Source organism: Achroia grisella, unplaced genomic scaffold (genome assembly GCF_030625045.1).
Source record: "Achroia grisella isolate CSIRO2021 unplaced genomic scaffold, CSIRO_AGI_Agris_v1 utg874, whole genome shotgun sequence".
Taxonomy (NCBI): domain Eukaryota; kingdom Metazoa; phylum Arthropoda; class Insecta; order Lepidoptera; family Pyralidae; genus Achroia; species Achroia grisella.
The window spans coordinates 1678280-1695250 of record NW_026713051.1 but is presented as its reverse complement, the minus strand read 5'-3'; the positions used below and the strand labels follow the sequence as shown (position 1 = coordinate 1695250).

Genomic DNA, 16971 nt, shown 5'->3' with positions numbered 1-16971 from the left:
ACGATTTGAAATCAACCTTGTCAATTATGATTAGAGATCGCTGGAGATTAGTAGGATCCATGCCTCTCACTATGCAAGCAAAGGGGATAGTATTCTGATGGTATCGAATACACGTCTAACCAGACTGGCCATAAATGATGTTACATAAAAAAAATACTTTTTAATTATTTTGAAATTGGAACTGGCCCTCATCTAGCCCAGACTTCACCTCTTTAGACTTCAAATTATGGTTAGAGGACAAGTCCTGCTCCAGACGACACGGCAACATTGAGTCTCTTAAAAATCTTTGGAGCAAGCAGAAAAGCAAATTTCTCTTGGAAACAGTGCATAAATCCATAGATTCATGGCCAAACAGATTAGAGGCCTGTATAAAAGACAGTGGTGGCCATTTCGAATAGAATATTTTATTTATTATTATTCTTTGCTGAAACTTTAATAATATTACTTCAAAAACATTTTCATTTGTAACAGAACTTATGGCTGGACTGAGTATGATCTTTATTTATGTAGGTCTATTACAGACTCTTATGATATGTCAAATCTACCGTCAATTCAGTTATTTCAGATAAATGTTATAGATGTTTCGTAAAAAAAAAGTTTCGTAAAGTAAAAGCATTTTCATTTGTAACAGAACTTATACTGGACTATCCACATCCTCCTATATTCTACGAGTATAGTATACACAAGCTAAAATCACTTTTCTCGCGGCACAGTGTAATCTGATAACACCTAACATGCCGTGTAATTGGATTGAATATACCACTTACACGTTATTGAGATTTTCTCATGTTGATTATAACGACATACCTTACTAATATTATAAACGCGAAAGTTTGCGAGTTTGTTTGTTACTTTCACACGCAAAAACTACTGAACAGATTTTAATGAAACTTTAGAGTAATATAGCCTATACATCAGAATATCATATAGGCTATAATTAAAAAAAATGTATTACTGTAATATAATATTTTTTTATAACTTCACAGTTATAATTATATTTCACCGAATTTACTTAATATTTTTGTTTAAGACGAAGTTGCTCAATTTATAATAGACTAGCTGACCCGCCAGGTAGTCTATTATAAATTGTGGATTCAAATAAAATTTGTTTCAAATTAATTAAATGACGAAACTTTATTTAAACATTCTTATTTACATAATAACGATGTTTGTTTGTTTGTATGGAGTGTACAATTTCATCTTATGTAAAATATAATTAACTTGACTTACACGTAGATATTCCAGTTATAGAATATTCAGATTTAAGAAAGCATCCATAATTAATAAGGTGATAGAAAAAACTCAAACGATATTCACAACGAAGCATTATTGGATTATAATACTCCACAAGAAAAATATATTAAATCTAGTTCGCAATAGACTTTTCTTAATCATTCCAGAGTATTATAACCATTAGATATGCTCAACAATAACGTTTATTTGGTTAGATAATAGATTCAATTCAATTCAGCTGAAAGAATCGTATTATTAATATATTCGATCCATACTTTTTCCTGTATCTCCATATCCAGTAGGCGGTGTACAAAGTAAACTATCTAAGAAAACAACAAAGCACTTATAGAGGCATCTCAGTCGTTCACTAATCTCTCACGTTCCTTTATCAGAGTCGTCCTTTGATTTCTAATCGTAAATAGTACTTCTAGTGCAGGATGTAAATGAAACTGTTCACATAAAGTGCAAATCAGATTGCTGCAATTTATATGGTAATCTAATTTTACTCGTACTTCGTTCTGAATAAAAGTCCTTTGAAATAGGTAATAGTAGCTAATCTATAGATTAGCTTCCACGGAATACCTAATATTGATTTGTAATAGGTATTTTGTAGTAATGTATATAGTATGTAATTTACAATATAAATTAAATTTTATTTTTTTCTAGAAGTACATATTTATGAGATCTACCATCAGGTAATTTTATCGCACATAAGATAATCGTAGAGATATGGATTGATAATTAATTAAATTTGATAATCATTTTCTTACTATTGTGATATAGAATGCATACTCCTAGACCTCAATGTGGGAAAAAGAATAATTATTAATATTACTTATTTAAATAATTTCTAATATACTACGAACTACCTAATGAATTTATATTGCAAAGTGTGTATTAGTAGTCAAGTTAGTCAAGTTTCCGCACTGAATATTTGTGATATCGCACATGCAAATTGTAGCGGAATTAAACAAAATAATATAAATAGTTTGAGTAGTAAACTGAACTTCCGCAAAATGACACTTAGTTCAATTAAATATGAGCTAACGAGGTCGATGTTTATTATATTTACACTTTGCTCTTCAGTGAAAATTATCCATTTTTGAAGTATTTTCAGTCTTTCTGTTTTGTTGGTTCCGTTTACGAGTGATCCTATACATTTCAATCGCAAATTATTGCAACTATGTACTTTGAACACGGGCAATTGAGATTGCAATTCTGAATGGAAAAGATACGAGTAATACGTAATTCAAGGAAACCTTGTACTTTCATGTTTATTTGCTATAACAGTACACTAGTATCAGCATAACATTCCTAATGGTTGTAGACTTCTTTAAAAGCTTGAAAGTCTCTGTACAGTAGAAAAATAAGCATCTGTAATATGCAGAAACATTTTAATACCGTAAGTACTGAAAGTAAGTAAGTACTGTAAGTAAGGTAAGTACTGAAAACCAAATAGTACTATAATTATTATTATAATGAATTTCTGGATGAAGATTAGTCATTTATATATCTAATCCTACAATAATATATATATATATAGGTATATATCTATAGTTTACAATCATATTTGTACGAGTAATTGTAAAAGACAGTGAAACTTATTATCTATAAACTTCATCAAATAAAATCGTCAATATAGATGATGTTTTGAAAATCATACGATCGGTATTTACGGTTTTAGTCATTTATTGATTAAACATGAATAGTATCATAAAAATGCAGCTATCGGGGTCCAGGGTTGCAACAATCGATTTTACTAGGAATTTTATTATTGGACTGAATTGGCGAAAACGAGTAGCGTGATACACCGATGTACACTGTGCCAGTCGATTTCGACATACTTGTACCTAATAAAAATGTTACACGCGCAACCCTCGTGTAGATGAATGGTACATATAGCGGCTCACACGGGCCTACGAATACCTACAATTTATACACTTCCGCGGCGCGCTCAATAGCAGTGCTGCTGATTGTACATTTTGTATTGCATACTAGCTGACCCCGCCAACTTGGTTACACCTCACAATTAAATCATATGTCATAGGATTTTTAAGTTTAGTTACGCAATTAATTTCTGAATGCACTGAATAGTTCGTATGGGGAAAATAATTGTTGTTCTTACTATTTTCCATGCAGTTTTTCATTTCTTCGTATTTCCTCACCACTTGCTTAGAGTTCTAAAAATATTTCAAAACCAAAATTAGCCAAATTGGTTTAACCATTCTCAAGTATTAGCTACATTAACAAACGTATATGATTACAGAGTATAAAACAAAGTCGCTGTCGTTGCCTGTCCTGGATTTTGAAGCGGTTTTTTTAATAGATGGAGTTATTCAAGAGGAACGTTTATATATATATATAATACGTGTAAACATACATAGGGACAGACAGCGACAGCGACTTTGTTTTATACTATGTAATAATAATAATGATTGTGAAATAGCTGCATTCATTTTTATACATCAAGTAAATCTTTTTTGTTGTGAAACACAATTTTTGTGAAAACAATGTTTCTATTTTAGTCCGTCAATCATTCCGGTGCAATCGTAGAAATAGAAAAAAAAAATATTTAAAAAATATTTTTATTCCACCACTCATTCGGAACGCAGACTCATAGCAAAAAGAACGAGCAGGAATATTGCGTGTTGCTATTTTAAATAAATGTTGTTCAGAATAATATATTTATAAATTCCGTGAGAATATATTAATGAGAGAGTGTAGTATGTAGATACTACACTCTCTCATTAATATATTATATACACTCTATATACTCACATGTAAGTTTCAATTCAACTCAATAAATAACCATACAGTAGTAATGATTTGTTCAAACGATTGTAGATGAGAACTGAAACTCTTCAATCTATATTTTCGACTCTAATTTTTTCAATAAATAATAATCTCAGAACAATTCACACAGCGCTATCTAGACCCAAGTTAACCCAGCTAAAACTTGTGTTATGGGTACTAGATAACTGATACAAATACATAGTTTTTTTTCTTAAATACATACATATTATACATAGAAAACACCATACCATAGGACGTAAAGCGGTGTGCCAGACCGCTAGAGTACCGAGGTCGTCAATATTATAAATTATTGTAAAAATAAAAGTAGTTTTCTTGTTTTATTGTATTACATCAATACTATACTAATACATATTTTAAATGACGTAATCAGGTAACAATCTAGTTAGGCTTAGGTATTATCACCTAGTATGTCTAGAGCTGGAGTCATTTTAGTTTCACTTAATTCACATAGAATTAAGTGAAACTAAAATGACTCTAGCTAAAAGTAATAGAGAAGGTTAAACGCCAATATTCGAATTTCCTAAAATGTTCTGGATTTATATGCAGCTTTTTCCCTAGTCCTTTAAACTGGTGTCGAGTTTCCCCTTTACTAAGTCACAAAACGATCTCGCTTTACAAACAGGTCTTTTTCTAGCTTCGCTGGGTTTGGCTCTTTGTGTACGAACCAATGCGTTCCCCAATTAAGATTCAGTCTTTAATCTCACTGCTTTTTATGGTATACACCACAGAAAAGATAATATTACATAATATATACAAAACTTTCACCAATCAATACTTTATTTTAATGCAGACTAAAAAAAGTATAGTTTTGTTTGTATTTACTCAATTGTGGATAATTTAGTGATGTTAGGATTTGGATTTTATATTAATACAAATTTGATCACTAATTTCACACATATAATTATAATCACAGGACAGTTCAGCACAGCTATCTAAACCCATGTTAATGATAATGGAATGGTGCACCCGCATACGCTGGCGGGGCACCAGTGGAGGATGATAAGATGAACATGAGGTCAGGTCAGTTAGCCCAACGGGTACGGTGTTACGGGTACTAGATAACTGATACAATTACATCGATACTTTTAGATACATGTTATACATATAAAACACCCAGACCGATACGAACAATCATTCTCATGAATGCAAATGTTTGTGACGTGCGAGGAATCGAACCCGCGACCATCGGAATTAAGACGGTGTGTTACGATCGCTAGATCACCGATGCCGTCAAAATAAATATAAAATAATAATTAAACTAAACTAATGAACCTTCACAAAGTCGTATATTGGTAGTATATCATGTAACAAAAATAAATGAAATGAAACGATTTTTCTGCTTTGTAATGCTAATCATCTGGAGCCATCCATCTCTCACGATCCGTTCCATTATGTAAAGAACGTCAGTAAATCCTAAGGAATTGGCCACAGGAAACAGATCAAGTGCGTGTCGAACTCACATTAGGGAAGTTGTGACTCCGTATCTACTAATATAAAGACACATCGGTACAAGTATTGTACGGATTAAGATGTTTATTAAATATTACAAATAATATTTACAAGCCAAAATCGTATAATTACACTGTCAAAAATCTTATTGCATGAAATTTATCTGCTGTTACAGTTTTTTTAAAGTAACATTCTTAATAATGTTCACGACTGTAATCATATGGTGATGGTGTGGTTTATTAACTAACGTTTATTGTAAATTTACCAAGTAAAATGGCACTGATATCACTGAGTATATTTTAACCTCATCCGGTATAAAAGGTATAAAATTTAGCCATCTCCGTCTTCTTGTTTCCATCCAGGTGAGAGGTATCCATAGTCATAATTATATATATATATATAAAATAATAATAATCTCAAAACAATTCACACAGCGCCATCTAGACCCAAGTAAGCTAGCTAAAGCTTGTGGTACTAGATAACTGATACAAATACATATGTAGATATATTTTTCATAAAAACATACCATACATATTATACATAGAAAACACCCAGACCGATACAAACAATCATACTCATAAATACAAAAGTTTGTACCATGCGAGGAATCGAACCCGTCACAGTCCGCAATAAGGCTTATACTACACCCTAAACCACCGAGGCCGTTATACCTACCGTATTCTATTTATAATTAGAAATGTAGTTTAAAACAGAACATTAGGAAGAAAGAAATACGTGTAAAATAATTTCATTGAAGTTTAATGAAGAAGAAAGTAAGGTGATAATCATGACTTTGTTTACCCTTGCGTGTGAATTTGCGATCGTTCCGGCTCATACTCAAGGTCAAAATTAAGTAAACTCACCGAAGGGTCTTTGTACGGGACTAACGTGTCCCCAAAGGCCTACTAGTGGTACTTAGTTCCTCTGACATATGGTTCTGTCTATGATGCCAAATAATGTGTTGCTTATAAATTTGTCATCAGGTTTTTATAGCGGCTGCACACGCATTGCAAGACAGCGGCAAACTGCTCGATGTGGACACTGAGCGTTTGTTTTCTAACATCCCCGATGTCTTGAATTCCAGCTTGTACTTTTGGGATATAACCATTTTGCCTATGCTTCTGGACTCTACCGAGAAAGCGGTCCCGTAAGTATACTTTAACTAAGGGGTTTCTTAATTTTGACCATATTTTGTGTATAGATAAACCTTTTAAAAAGTCTGCTCTATTTCACCAATTTAGCTACTAATCAAGATACTAGCTACTCGCTCCGACCCCGCACGGGTATACATGTATTATATGTATATAAACCTTCCTCATGAATCACTCTATCTATTAAAAAACCGCTCCAAAATCCGTTGCGTAGTTTTAAAGATTTAAGCATACATAGGGACGGACAGACAGCCACAGCAACTTTATCCTATACTATGTAATGATATCTCTCTTAAAGGGTGAAATAATAAAAATAATAAACTCAGGAAATGTACCATACATTAATTACTTTGTTGTGGTTGTTTGTTCTTGTTTAACTAATATTGTGACACGAGAAGTTTATATTTAAGATTAAACTGATTGAATTAAATTTAAATGAATGTATGCATAATTATTGTTAAACATTGTTTAATTATTCAAATTTATTACGGTGGCCACCACATATAGGTTTGGAATGAAAGACAATCTCATTCCTAAAACTTAGTATTACAGCTGATAAGAATGCATATTCATAATTTTTCATGTATCTAAAATTTTAGGTTCAACACCGAATTAATGGCTCAAGGTTTCTGCCGTTTCCGTGAAATTTTACAGCCGTATGAGAAGTACGTGAACGAACAAAAAAAAGCGATTGAATATTTACGCTCTCTCTCATCCAACTCTGAATTCATGATGTACCTTACTTGGTGCCACAGCCAAAAATCTTGCAAAAGGTATGTTCAATTACAATTTGTGTCTTTGTGTTAACTTATGAAATCTCCTTAATTTTGCATTCATATTACCGATGACGAAGCCATGTGATGTATACATATTACGTAAAAAAATTCACCATTACATCAGTTTAAAAACCACTTATAAACAACCTATATACGCTAAAAGCCTATATAGATAATGTTAATTCGTGTTAATATTAAGAATAAGTAGATACTTACTAAATTATTGCGTCCTGAATCATAAGAATAATTACAACTACACCTGTTCATTACCTGTAGGTATACAGTTTTAAATATAATTGTAGAAATTTTTTTACTAAGATTAATGTAACAACATTATATAATGCAATTTTTGTGATAATAAACGAATTAAAAAAATAGTTCTAACAATATCTGTCTAAGTGTATCTAATGGATGTATTTTAATTTATTTTTATTAAAATATTACAACCTTACTGTTTTAAACCGTAATTGTTAAAACCATAATGCTCTATTCCTAGTAACTTGTAACTACTATAGTAAACCAGCAAACCACTTGCTTCTTCTTTGTAAACCTTAGCTTCTGTTATTAATTTCAAAGGATAATGAAACGCCTCGGGAATAGTTCAAGCAGGTAAATAAAGGCCGGATGTAAACTTACTACAATGTCAACCCGGACGAACGAACCGAATAGCATCGGTTCGTTCCATTATAATAATAAGATTGTGCTTTTAGTCTAGTCTAGTCTTCTAATTCGAACTGTTTATATCGATAATAGAGCTTATAAATATTAGGTTATTTCTAAATATATATTTGAAGTGGGACGTTTTATTTTAGAGAATCGACAATCCAGTAGTCACTAGTTAATATATTATTCTCTAATTTTATCAGTACATTTAGTGACCTATAGTTACGACTATTCAGTATCGATCACTATAATAACTTTACCTACTTCCTAATAGAATATTTTAAGATTCTACAATTTTATCGAAATTGGAATTTGGGAAATTGGTATGTATGAATTGGTGTAGTATTTTGATGTATACATTCTGTTCAGGCTTCAACTCTCTGACATATTGGTCAAACCAATGCAGCGCCTGACTAAGTATAGTCTCCTTTTGCGGAGACTCATAGCTCATACAGATGCCGAGCCTGAGCGAACATCGCTCATTGCAATGGTAAGTATAATTATGTTTATTATACATTATAAATAAATGTATTATGTAAGGAAACATAATTTTTAAAGCGAATGGGCAAATTGTTTTTCACATCCTGCTTGTTTAGCCGTAACAAAAAGAACAAGAAACTTTCAAGCTACTTCTCTTTGTATATATATCTACATATTTGTCTTCCATCTTTCCAGCAGTATAAAAAAAGATAGTATAATTATATGTATTTACTTTTCATACAGGAATCATTTGCTAAAAATTACGTATTGGATCTAAACCGCACTATCCGTCAACGCGAGGAACTAGAGGAACTGGAAACTCTTGCCAACTCCCTCGAGGCTTATGAGCTGGTAAGTATTTATCAAGCAAGTGAATTCAAGACCTCTCATTCAATTAGAATATTAATTACTTAAATATAATGTAAATTCATTAAATAAATATTTTGTTTCCAGGACGCATCCAATAATGAATGAAGCATTTTATTGCGCATTTTCAGTTTTTTTCTATTTTGTTTATTAGATATTAATCCCAAACTAATGTAATACGTAGACATAATCAAATTCATATAATACATTTTAATACATTCATATAATCATTTCTAGTTATTAGGTACGATTTAAATAGTAAGGACGATCGCGAAAGGTTCAATAATTACTTTAACATCATTTAATTTCATGAAACGACACCGATTTTTAATGGACATGCCTACCCTAGGTATGAGTTGGGTTGTATATTTTTTGTAATTTATATTTGTATTAATGTAATTCTTTTATTAAATCTATTTATCTATAACAACCCATTAACGTCCCACTACAGGACGTTAGTCTATCCCAAAAAGCTTTCCTACTTTTAGCACATAAAATTATTAGATTTAACATATTTTATGGCCGTAGGTATTTTATTAACAGGCCACGTATTTCAGGATTTCAAAGACGAGGATCTCGATAAATCCTTCCGACAGTATGCACAGGTGAATCTGAAGGCTCCAATGATTAACTGTCTGCCAAGTCACAGCAGGACGGTGGTCTACCATGGCGATTTTCGATTCAAGGACAACATTAACACCAAAGAGGCAAGCCTTGAATACAACAAGGACAAGCCACTTAAAATATTTCCAAATTAATTCCATAATATTTTTAGTGGCTTACATTTATTTATTTCTTCCGCTGGCGTTCTCTGGGGTTCGGATGCATCCGATAAATTTAATATTATTCCAACAGCAATTTGTAAAAGTGATGCTTCAAATAATCTTTCTATAGCTCCGTCCGTTTGTTATTGAATATTTGACTAGATCTCATTGTCAGTCATAGAGGCTAGACTCATTATTTTTCTGATTTCTACATTACTATTCTGTACTTGAAAACAGATAAAGAAAAGTATACAATTTAAAATGAATAATTTCTTTTGAGCTGTATATTTATTTAAATATCATTATTATATTACTTATTTTTTCTAGCGTAGACTTCAGAGTTATCCGCCTTATTCACATAACAATTAGATGTTTATTTAAATATATGAAGTACAAGAATGTAGTAAACATTCCTGAGCTAATTAAATAATAAACTGACTACAAATTGCTGTTGTATATTAAAAAAAATAAATGCTGTTAAATGCGAATGCATAACCTCAATTTCGCGAATTGTGCATTAAATTCTTTTTATTTCTTAATATTTAATTTACACGTGTAAAAGCATGTTTTATTACAGATCGAAGTCCATGTTTATCTACTAACTGACATGCTGTTGATCTGCAAGAAACAATTATCCAAAAACAGCACTTACCCACTCAAGATAATTAGGTAATATTCAAGTCTGAGCGGAATGTTTTTTCCTATAGTTATTATAATATTACAGTAACAATGACATTAATACTAATTAAATGATACAATTTATCTATTTTAACTTGAGTTTTAACGCGTTTTCAAATGCGAATGTTTTCTTTAGTTTATTGTATAGCTTTGTTTAGTTAGGCTTAGAACAATACCTGCTGTTTCTAGGCCGAAGTATATGGTGGAAAAGTTAGTGCACTTCCCCAAGTACAATCGGAACACCAAGGAGATATCTGCATTGATATTTGTGATTCTGGATGAATGCGGCTCGGCAACACATGCGTTTTCGCTCTCAGAATCTACCAAGGAGCCTATTATTATAGGATATCTCAAGGTAAATAAGCATATTACTTTAATATTTAAAAGACAATTTCTTTTCTTCATTTATTAATATTAAGATATACGTAAATTACAAAAAGTTGTATTACAATTATAATATATTTATGTGACCTTTAGTTTCTTTTTAAATGTAAGTACTTTGTGGGCTTTTGCAATGGAGTTAAAATAATGAAATTCTTAAATTCAATTTTCTTTTCAGCTGAATGTCGTCTCTAAAGATATCTATTCCGTATGATGCAGTGTACTTAGCCCATTTTATGATATATTAATATAATTTCGTAAATAAATATAAATAGCATTAATACATTTTTTTTTGGACTACTCTGATGCTATTGGCCGCAGCTGGCCTTTACAGCTTCACCGGACGATAGGTGGCGAGTGCAGATGGCACTCCAATCCCGCCGAAGGACTTATGGAGCAGCTGAAGGCCAACTCCCGCCTGACGGATGCAACTTTAGTCTGAGGGCCCGCTAGGAGTTCGAGACTCGGCTCAGGCCGTCGTAATTTCGATCTCCGTTTGAATCGGATACTCTGTGAATAATATTATTTGTTTGTTTGATTAAAATTTAGACATGGGACCAGAAAATAAAAGAGGCCAAGTTAACATATGACCTAGGTGTGTGGTTTGCCAAAAATCCCTCACGTGACCTTTCGGAAGTGGAAATGGACTCGTCTTCCGACTATGCAGTCAGCGGCGGCAGCGCTAAACCGGTAACCGATGGTTTTTCACATCCCCATAATAAATTTAATGATTAGTAGCACCAATGACATCATAACATACATAAATATTTACAACTATATTTGAAAAGTCACTCATGGCAGCGCAGAATACCAGCACCGCGACAGTTAGCTGTCACGGTAAATGCTGAGTGTCAGCCATGTTGCCCACCATTCATTATTAAAGTTTTTTCTAATATATGTGTGTACATATATGTATATATTGTATGTATAAGTATATTTATGTTTGTTAATACTGGTTGACAATAAATATTTTTCTTTTTTTGTATCAAAAGAATATGAACTGAGTTTCTTGTCAGTTCTTCTCATCTCGAAAGCATTCCGAACTGACGGTAAATTTGACATATCATGAGTCAGTAATAGACATACATGAATAAAGATATTTTTATTTTGATTTTTAATCGAGGTATTCGAAATAACAATAAAAAAACCCCTTTCCAATTCACACAGTAAGATATTTTTATATATAACTAGCGGTCCCGGCAAACGTTGTTTTGGCATATAAATTAATAACGCTATAAAAAAATAGGGGTTGATAATAGAAGGGTGAAAATTTAGGATTGTATGTAATTTTGTATGTTGTATCATAAAAAAATGGAAACTAAAAATTTTGTCTAAAAAATAATTTTAGGGGTGGACTACCCCTAATATTTAGGGGGATGAAAAATAGATGTTGGCCGATTCTCAGACCTACTCAATATGCTCACAAAATTTCATGAGAATCGGTCAAGCCGTTTCGGGGGAGTATGGGAACGAAAACTGTGACACGAGAATTTTATCTATAAGATAAATAATATCCGAACAATTCACACAGCGCCATCTAGACCCAAGTTAACCTAGCTAAAGCTTGTGTTATGGGTTCTAGATAAGTGAACATAGATATTTTTTTTATAAATACATACATATTAGATATATACATAGAAATCACCCAGACCGATACAAACAATCATACTCATGAATACAACCCGCGACCATCGGAAGTAAGGCGGTGCGCTAAACCGCTGGAGTACTTTTGTAAGTATACCTGAGTCAAAATATTCTATGTATTAAAACTTCAGTATTGCTATATTTTACATAAAATATACTAAAATATACTATTTCTATTGCCTATATGTGTGTACTGAGATACAAATAAAAATTCTTATCTATCTGTCTACGTATCTATCTAAACTTAATTACTGTGTTGATGACAGGGTTCGGATGATTTGAACATAGAACGGGAGGCTCGCGAACGTGTCGCTGCTATGTTACACCGCAGTATGGGAGCATCCACCGACTACGACATCTCTCAGGCTTCTATGACCACTGACTCCTTTGATGGTAAGTTGTAGTTTTTTGTTGCTTTTGTACCATCTCAATCCCAACGAACTTCTAAAATAAGAGTACCTCAATTCGATCGTTTACTTCCGTCTGAATCTTACATCCGTCTGAATCTTACATCCGTCTGAATCTTACTCAATAAGTATCTCAATTTGATCGTTTACTTCCGTCTGAATCTTACTCAATAAGTGTATCAATTCGATTGTTTACTTCCGTCTGAATCTTACTCAATAAGTGTATCAATTCGATTGTTTACTTCAGTCTGAATCTTACTCAATAAGTATCTCAATTTGATCGTTTACTTCAGTCTGAATCTGACTCAATAAGGGTATCAATTCGATAGTTTACTTCCGTTTGAATCTTACTCAATAAGTGTATCAATTCGATCGTTTACTTCCGTCTAAATTTTACTCAATAAGTATCAATTCGATCGTTTACTTCAGTCTGAATCTTACTCAATAAGTATCTCAATTCGATCATTTACTTCCGTCTGAATCTTACTCAACTCTATCGTTTATGGTAGTAAACGTCTTGTTAGTCTTACAAGATATTTTTTCGAAAGTCATATCGTAGCAACCTGTTTTTACGTGAAACAAAATCTTAATTTTTATATAACCACAGACTCCTTTGATGGTAGCTTTTTTATTACTTTTGTATTGCCATCTTAATTTCAACGAGCGAACAGGCAGAAAAAGTGTTCCTTGGTCTTATATTATTATATAAAGAAAATAAGGAAATGAGCCTGATCTTTAGTATTCTGTAACGATAGATACAGTTTCTTTTTATTTTTAGAAATTATCCACTGTCATTGTCCTATTCGTAGGTACAAGTATATCATCTTTATGGGGCCCGCTTTATTACGAACTAACAGTAAGCGCGTCGGCTTCGTCGAATCTGAGTTTTTATAACCAATATAAAACGGTATTTACTGATGATTGCTCACCAACGAAAAAAATCTAGCAACCCTTTATGTATGAGTAAATTAATTGTAAATTAAATAGGCCCCATCCAAAGTTAGAGAATTTGCTTGCTTTGTTAGTACGCTTAGTTTAAACTCGTTCATAAAGTTACCTCGCGATAATACGGGGCCTTATCTATAATAAGATATAAGCTAGTTTAAGAGACAATACGGTATAGGTGTTCAGGTCATTAAACTTTTGAACCATACCGTCAAAATCTAACTTAGGTAAACCGTAGGCAAATTTAGGTATAAAAGTAACATGAAACTAACTTCTATTATATGGTAATAATCCGAATTCAGGCGAAGCATCAGGTATGAGTGGCCCAGGAGCCAGGGCAGGTGGGCACGGTCTGCGGCACCCAATGCACCGTAACTCTACAGGTGGCAGCTCAAGGAACTCAAGACTATCCAGCTTCCAACAATCCACCAGGTAAATATACCAAGTGATATCAACAATACTAGGTAATAGAAACACTCATGGCAGGCACAGAATACCAGCGCTGCGGCGGCAGTTAGCTGTCACGGCAAATGCTGAGTGTCGGCCATGCTCCCAACCATTAATTATTAGATATGTCTTTTGTAATGTATTTGTATATATATATATGTACATATATGTATATTGTTCGTATATAAGTACATTTACGTTTGTTAATATTGGTTGACAATAAATGTTTTTCATTCTTCATTATCATTACATAGTATAAAACAAAGTCGCTGTCGCTCTCCTAATGTATGCTTAAATCTTTAAAAGTACGCAACGGATTTTGAAGAGATTTTTTTAAATAGATAGAGTGATTCAAGAGGAAGGTTTAGATATATAACACATGTACACCCGTGCAAAGCCGGGTCGAGTAGCTATATCTTTCATATAACATTGAGAATAGGGAGACTATAGCAAAAGGTATAAATTTCACCAGCTTCTACAACGAACAGCTTGATTGCATGCAGTTTTCCGACGTATAATGGCTTGAATTGCAAAATATTACAGTGAAACTACGGGTATGGATGTCTAATATCTAACTTAATAGCAATACATTCTATATATTTTATGCCTAGTACCACTTTAGGAATCACTGATTTTATTAGTAATAGCAACTCTATTTTGCAGCAAAACGTAAGGTAGACTGTAGCAAAATATACAGTTTATAGTATAAAAATATAACTGTGTTAAGAATAAAATGGTAGACAATCTCAAAAATTGATTTCCACCAATCACGAAAATCTTTGTATAATGATATTTATTTATTTTTTATTTATTTATTTATTTAGGAAGATTAACGGTGCAATTTTACATGTTATTTATACATATTATTACTATATTTTAATTTCGTTTTTATACAAGCCGTGTGAATCATATTTGTTTTACTCGTATAAATTAAAAATATAGTTAAGCTGAAGTCTGAGAGAGGAGAGGTGTACAGAGGCAGTGCAAACTCAGGCATTTACACCTAGAAAACACTTTTTGTACTTACAATATCTACAGGCATGCAACTAGTTTCATAAACCTATTCCATGCCCCGAACAGTATGTTCAATAAAACTGGCCAAATTCCATTCGGTATCGTAAAACTAATATGATAAAAATTTTACTACTGCAGGCTCTTACTACAAAGACATACGATTTGTAAAATAAGTAATATAAGAATTAAAAAAAAAATTTATTTAAATTTAAATATTAAATATGTAAAACCATCATAGCGCTCATAAGGGAGTAAACACGTAATCAGTAATAATCACGGTATGTTTTGAATAGAAAGAATAATAATAATCTACATGAATCTGTTCAGTATAAACTGAAAAATGGCATATTCAGAAGGCTTACTACATGTAAGACTTATCATGCGGAATAAAGTCAATACATATAAATAAAATTGGAGTGTCTGTTTGTAATAATGAAACAACCGTTTTTTACTACATGCATATGAATATAAATACGCTACATACACCAAAATAACATTTTTTACTAATTTTGTGTGTCTGTCTGTTTGTTCCCGCTAATCTCTATAATGGTTGGACCGATTTTGACGTTTATTGGCAGATAGCTGATATAATAAGGAGTAACTTAGGTTACTTTTATTTTAGAAAAGTAAAGTTTAATTCCACGCGAAGAAACTCGCGGGTGCAGCAAGTTTAAATATAAAAATAATATATTAAAAGTAGATAATTAAAAAAAACTTAAATATAAATTACATGATTTAATAGAGCGAAGTGTGTTAAATACGCACGTTTATTGTACAAAGTTTTTCAACACTCTTGCTTTTAAATAATCTCAACCATAAATCTGTGATGCAAACTGTTGCATTCCCACCGTTTTATTTTTTTAATCTGCGCGCTGCCCTACTGTCGGCGCCGGGCGGCGGTACCTTCCAAATTTGATAAAAATAATAGTGCAGCTATGTAATATAATTTCACTATTTGAGTTTATAATGCACGCGTGTTTTATGACCTACTATTAATTATAATTATAATCGTTTACCCCTAGTGCTGCTTCCCATGATGAGCCGCAGGCAGGGCCAAGCCATACCTACAGGGCCGGTAGCTCCGTAGAGCACGTTATACCACCCATGAATCCGGAAGATGGTGAGTGATTTTATTTCTATTTAATACAACTTTAATATAAGTATATCTATTCAATAATAAGGTTCAAATATTGCTTCTGTGTTAGTGTGAATATGGTTTAATTTCCTTCAAACGTACAATTACAGATGCTACGATCTTCAATTGTTACAACTTTATTTACGAGTATATTCGATACGGCGCAGTTCTAGCATAGTACTTTACTTCCAAATGTCGCGGATTCGAGTCCTCGCACAGTACAAACATTTGTACTTATGTTTTGATCTGTGTAGGTGTGATCTATATAAATTATACATGTAGTTACAAAGATCGTATATAGAGGTACAAAGTTTTTGCTTCACATATTAATTAATTGTGCTATAGTACTGATAGTGCAGATGGCACTCCAAACCCGCGGTAGGAATTATGGAGCGGCTGAAGGCGAAATCCCGCCTGACGGATACGACTTTAGTCTAAGGGCACCTCTAGGGGTTCGAACCTCGGCTCAGGCCGTTGTAATGTCGATCGCCGGTAGACAAACTGCCAGCAACAACAATAATAAACAAGACAAAGAGGTAACAATGGGCGGCCTTATCGTTACACCTTAGGATGGAGAGAAGTGTTTACGTTTGCATCTGGTAGAGGTGTAACGATGGTAACAAT

General features: G+C 32.7%; 1 protein-coding gene across 1 annotated transcript in view; it reads left to right on the top strand.

Annotated features, from left to right (window-relative positions):
• The window catches only part of LOC131853048 (uncharacterized), a 121062-nt gene that overhangs the window by 93229 nt on the left and 10862 nt on the right, over window positions 1-16971 (top strand). The window contains exons 7-17 of the mRNA XM_059203841.1: window positions 6480-6643; window positions 7247-7420; window positions 8456-8576; window positions 8810-8917; window positions 9490-9639; window positions 10274-10365; window positions 10564-10729; window positions 11305-11445; window positions 12666-12792; window positions 14054-14183; window positions 16235-16332. Coding sequence (XP_059059824.1) covers window positions 6480-6643; window positions 7247-7420; window positions 8456-8576; window positions 8810-8917; window positions 9490-9639; window positions 10274-10365; window positions 10564-10729; window positions 11305-11445; window positions 12666-12792; window positions 14054-14183; window positions 16235-16332 — 1471 coding nt within the window. The remainder of the gene's footprint in view (window positions 1-6479; window positions 6644-7246; window positions 7421-8455; window positions 8577-8809; window positions 8918-9489; window positions 9640-10273; window positions 10366-10563; window positions 10730-11304; window positions 11446-12665; window positions 12793-14053; window positions 14184-16234; window positions 16333-16971) is intronic.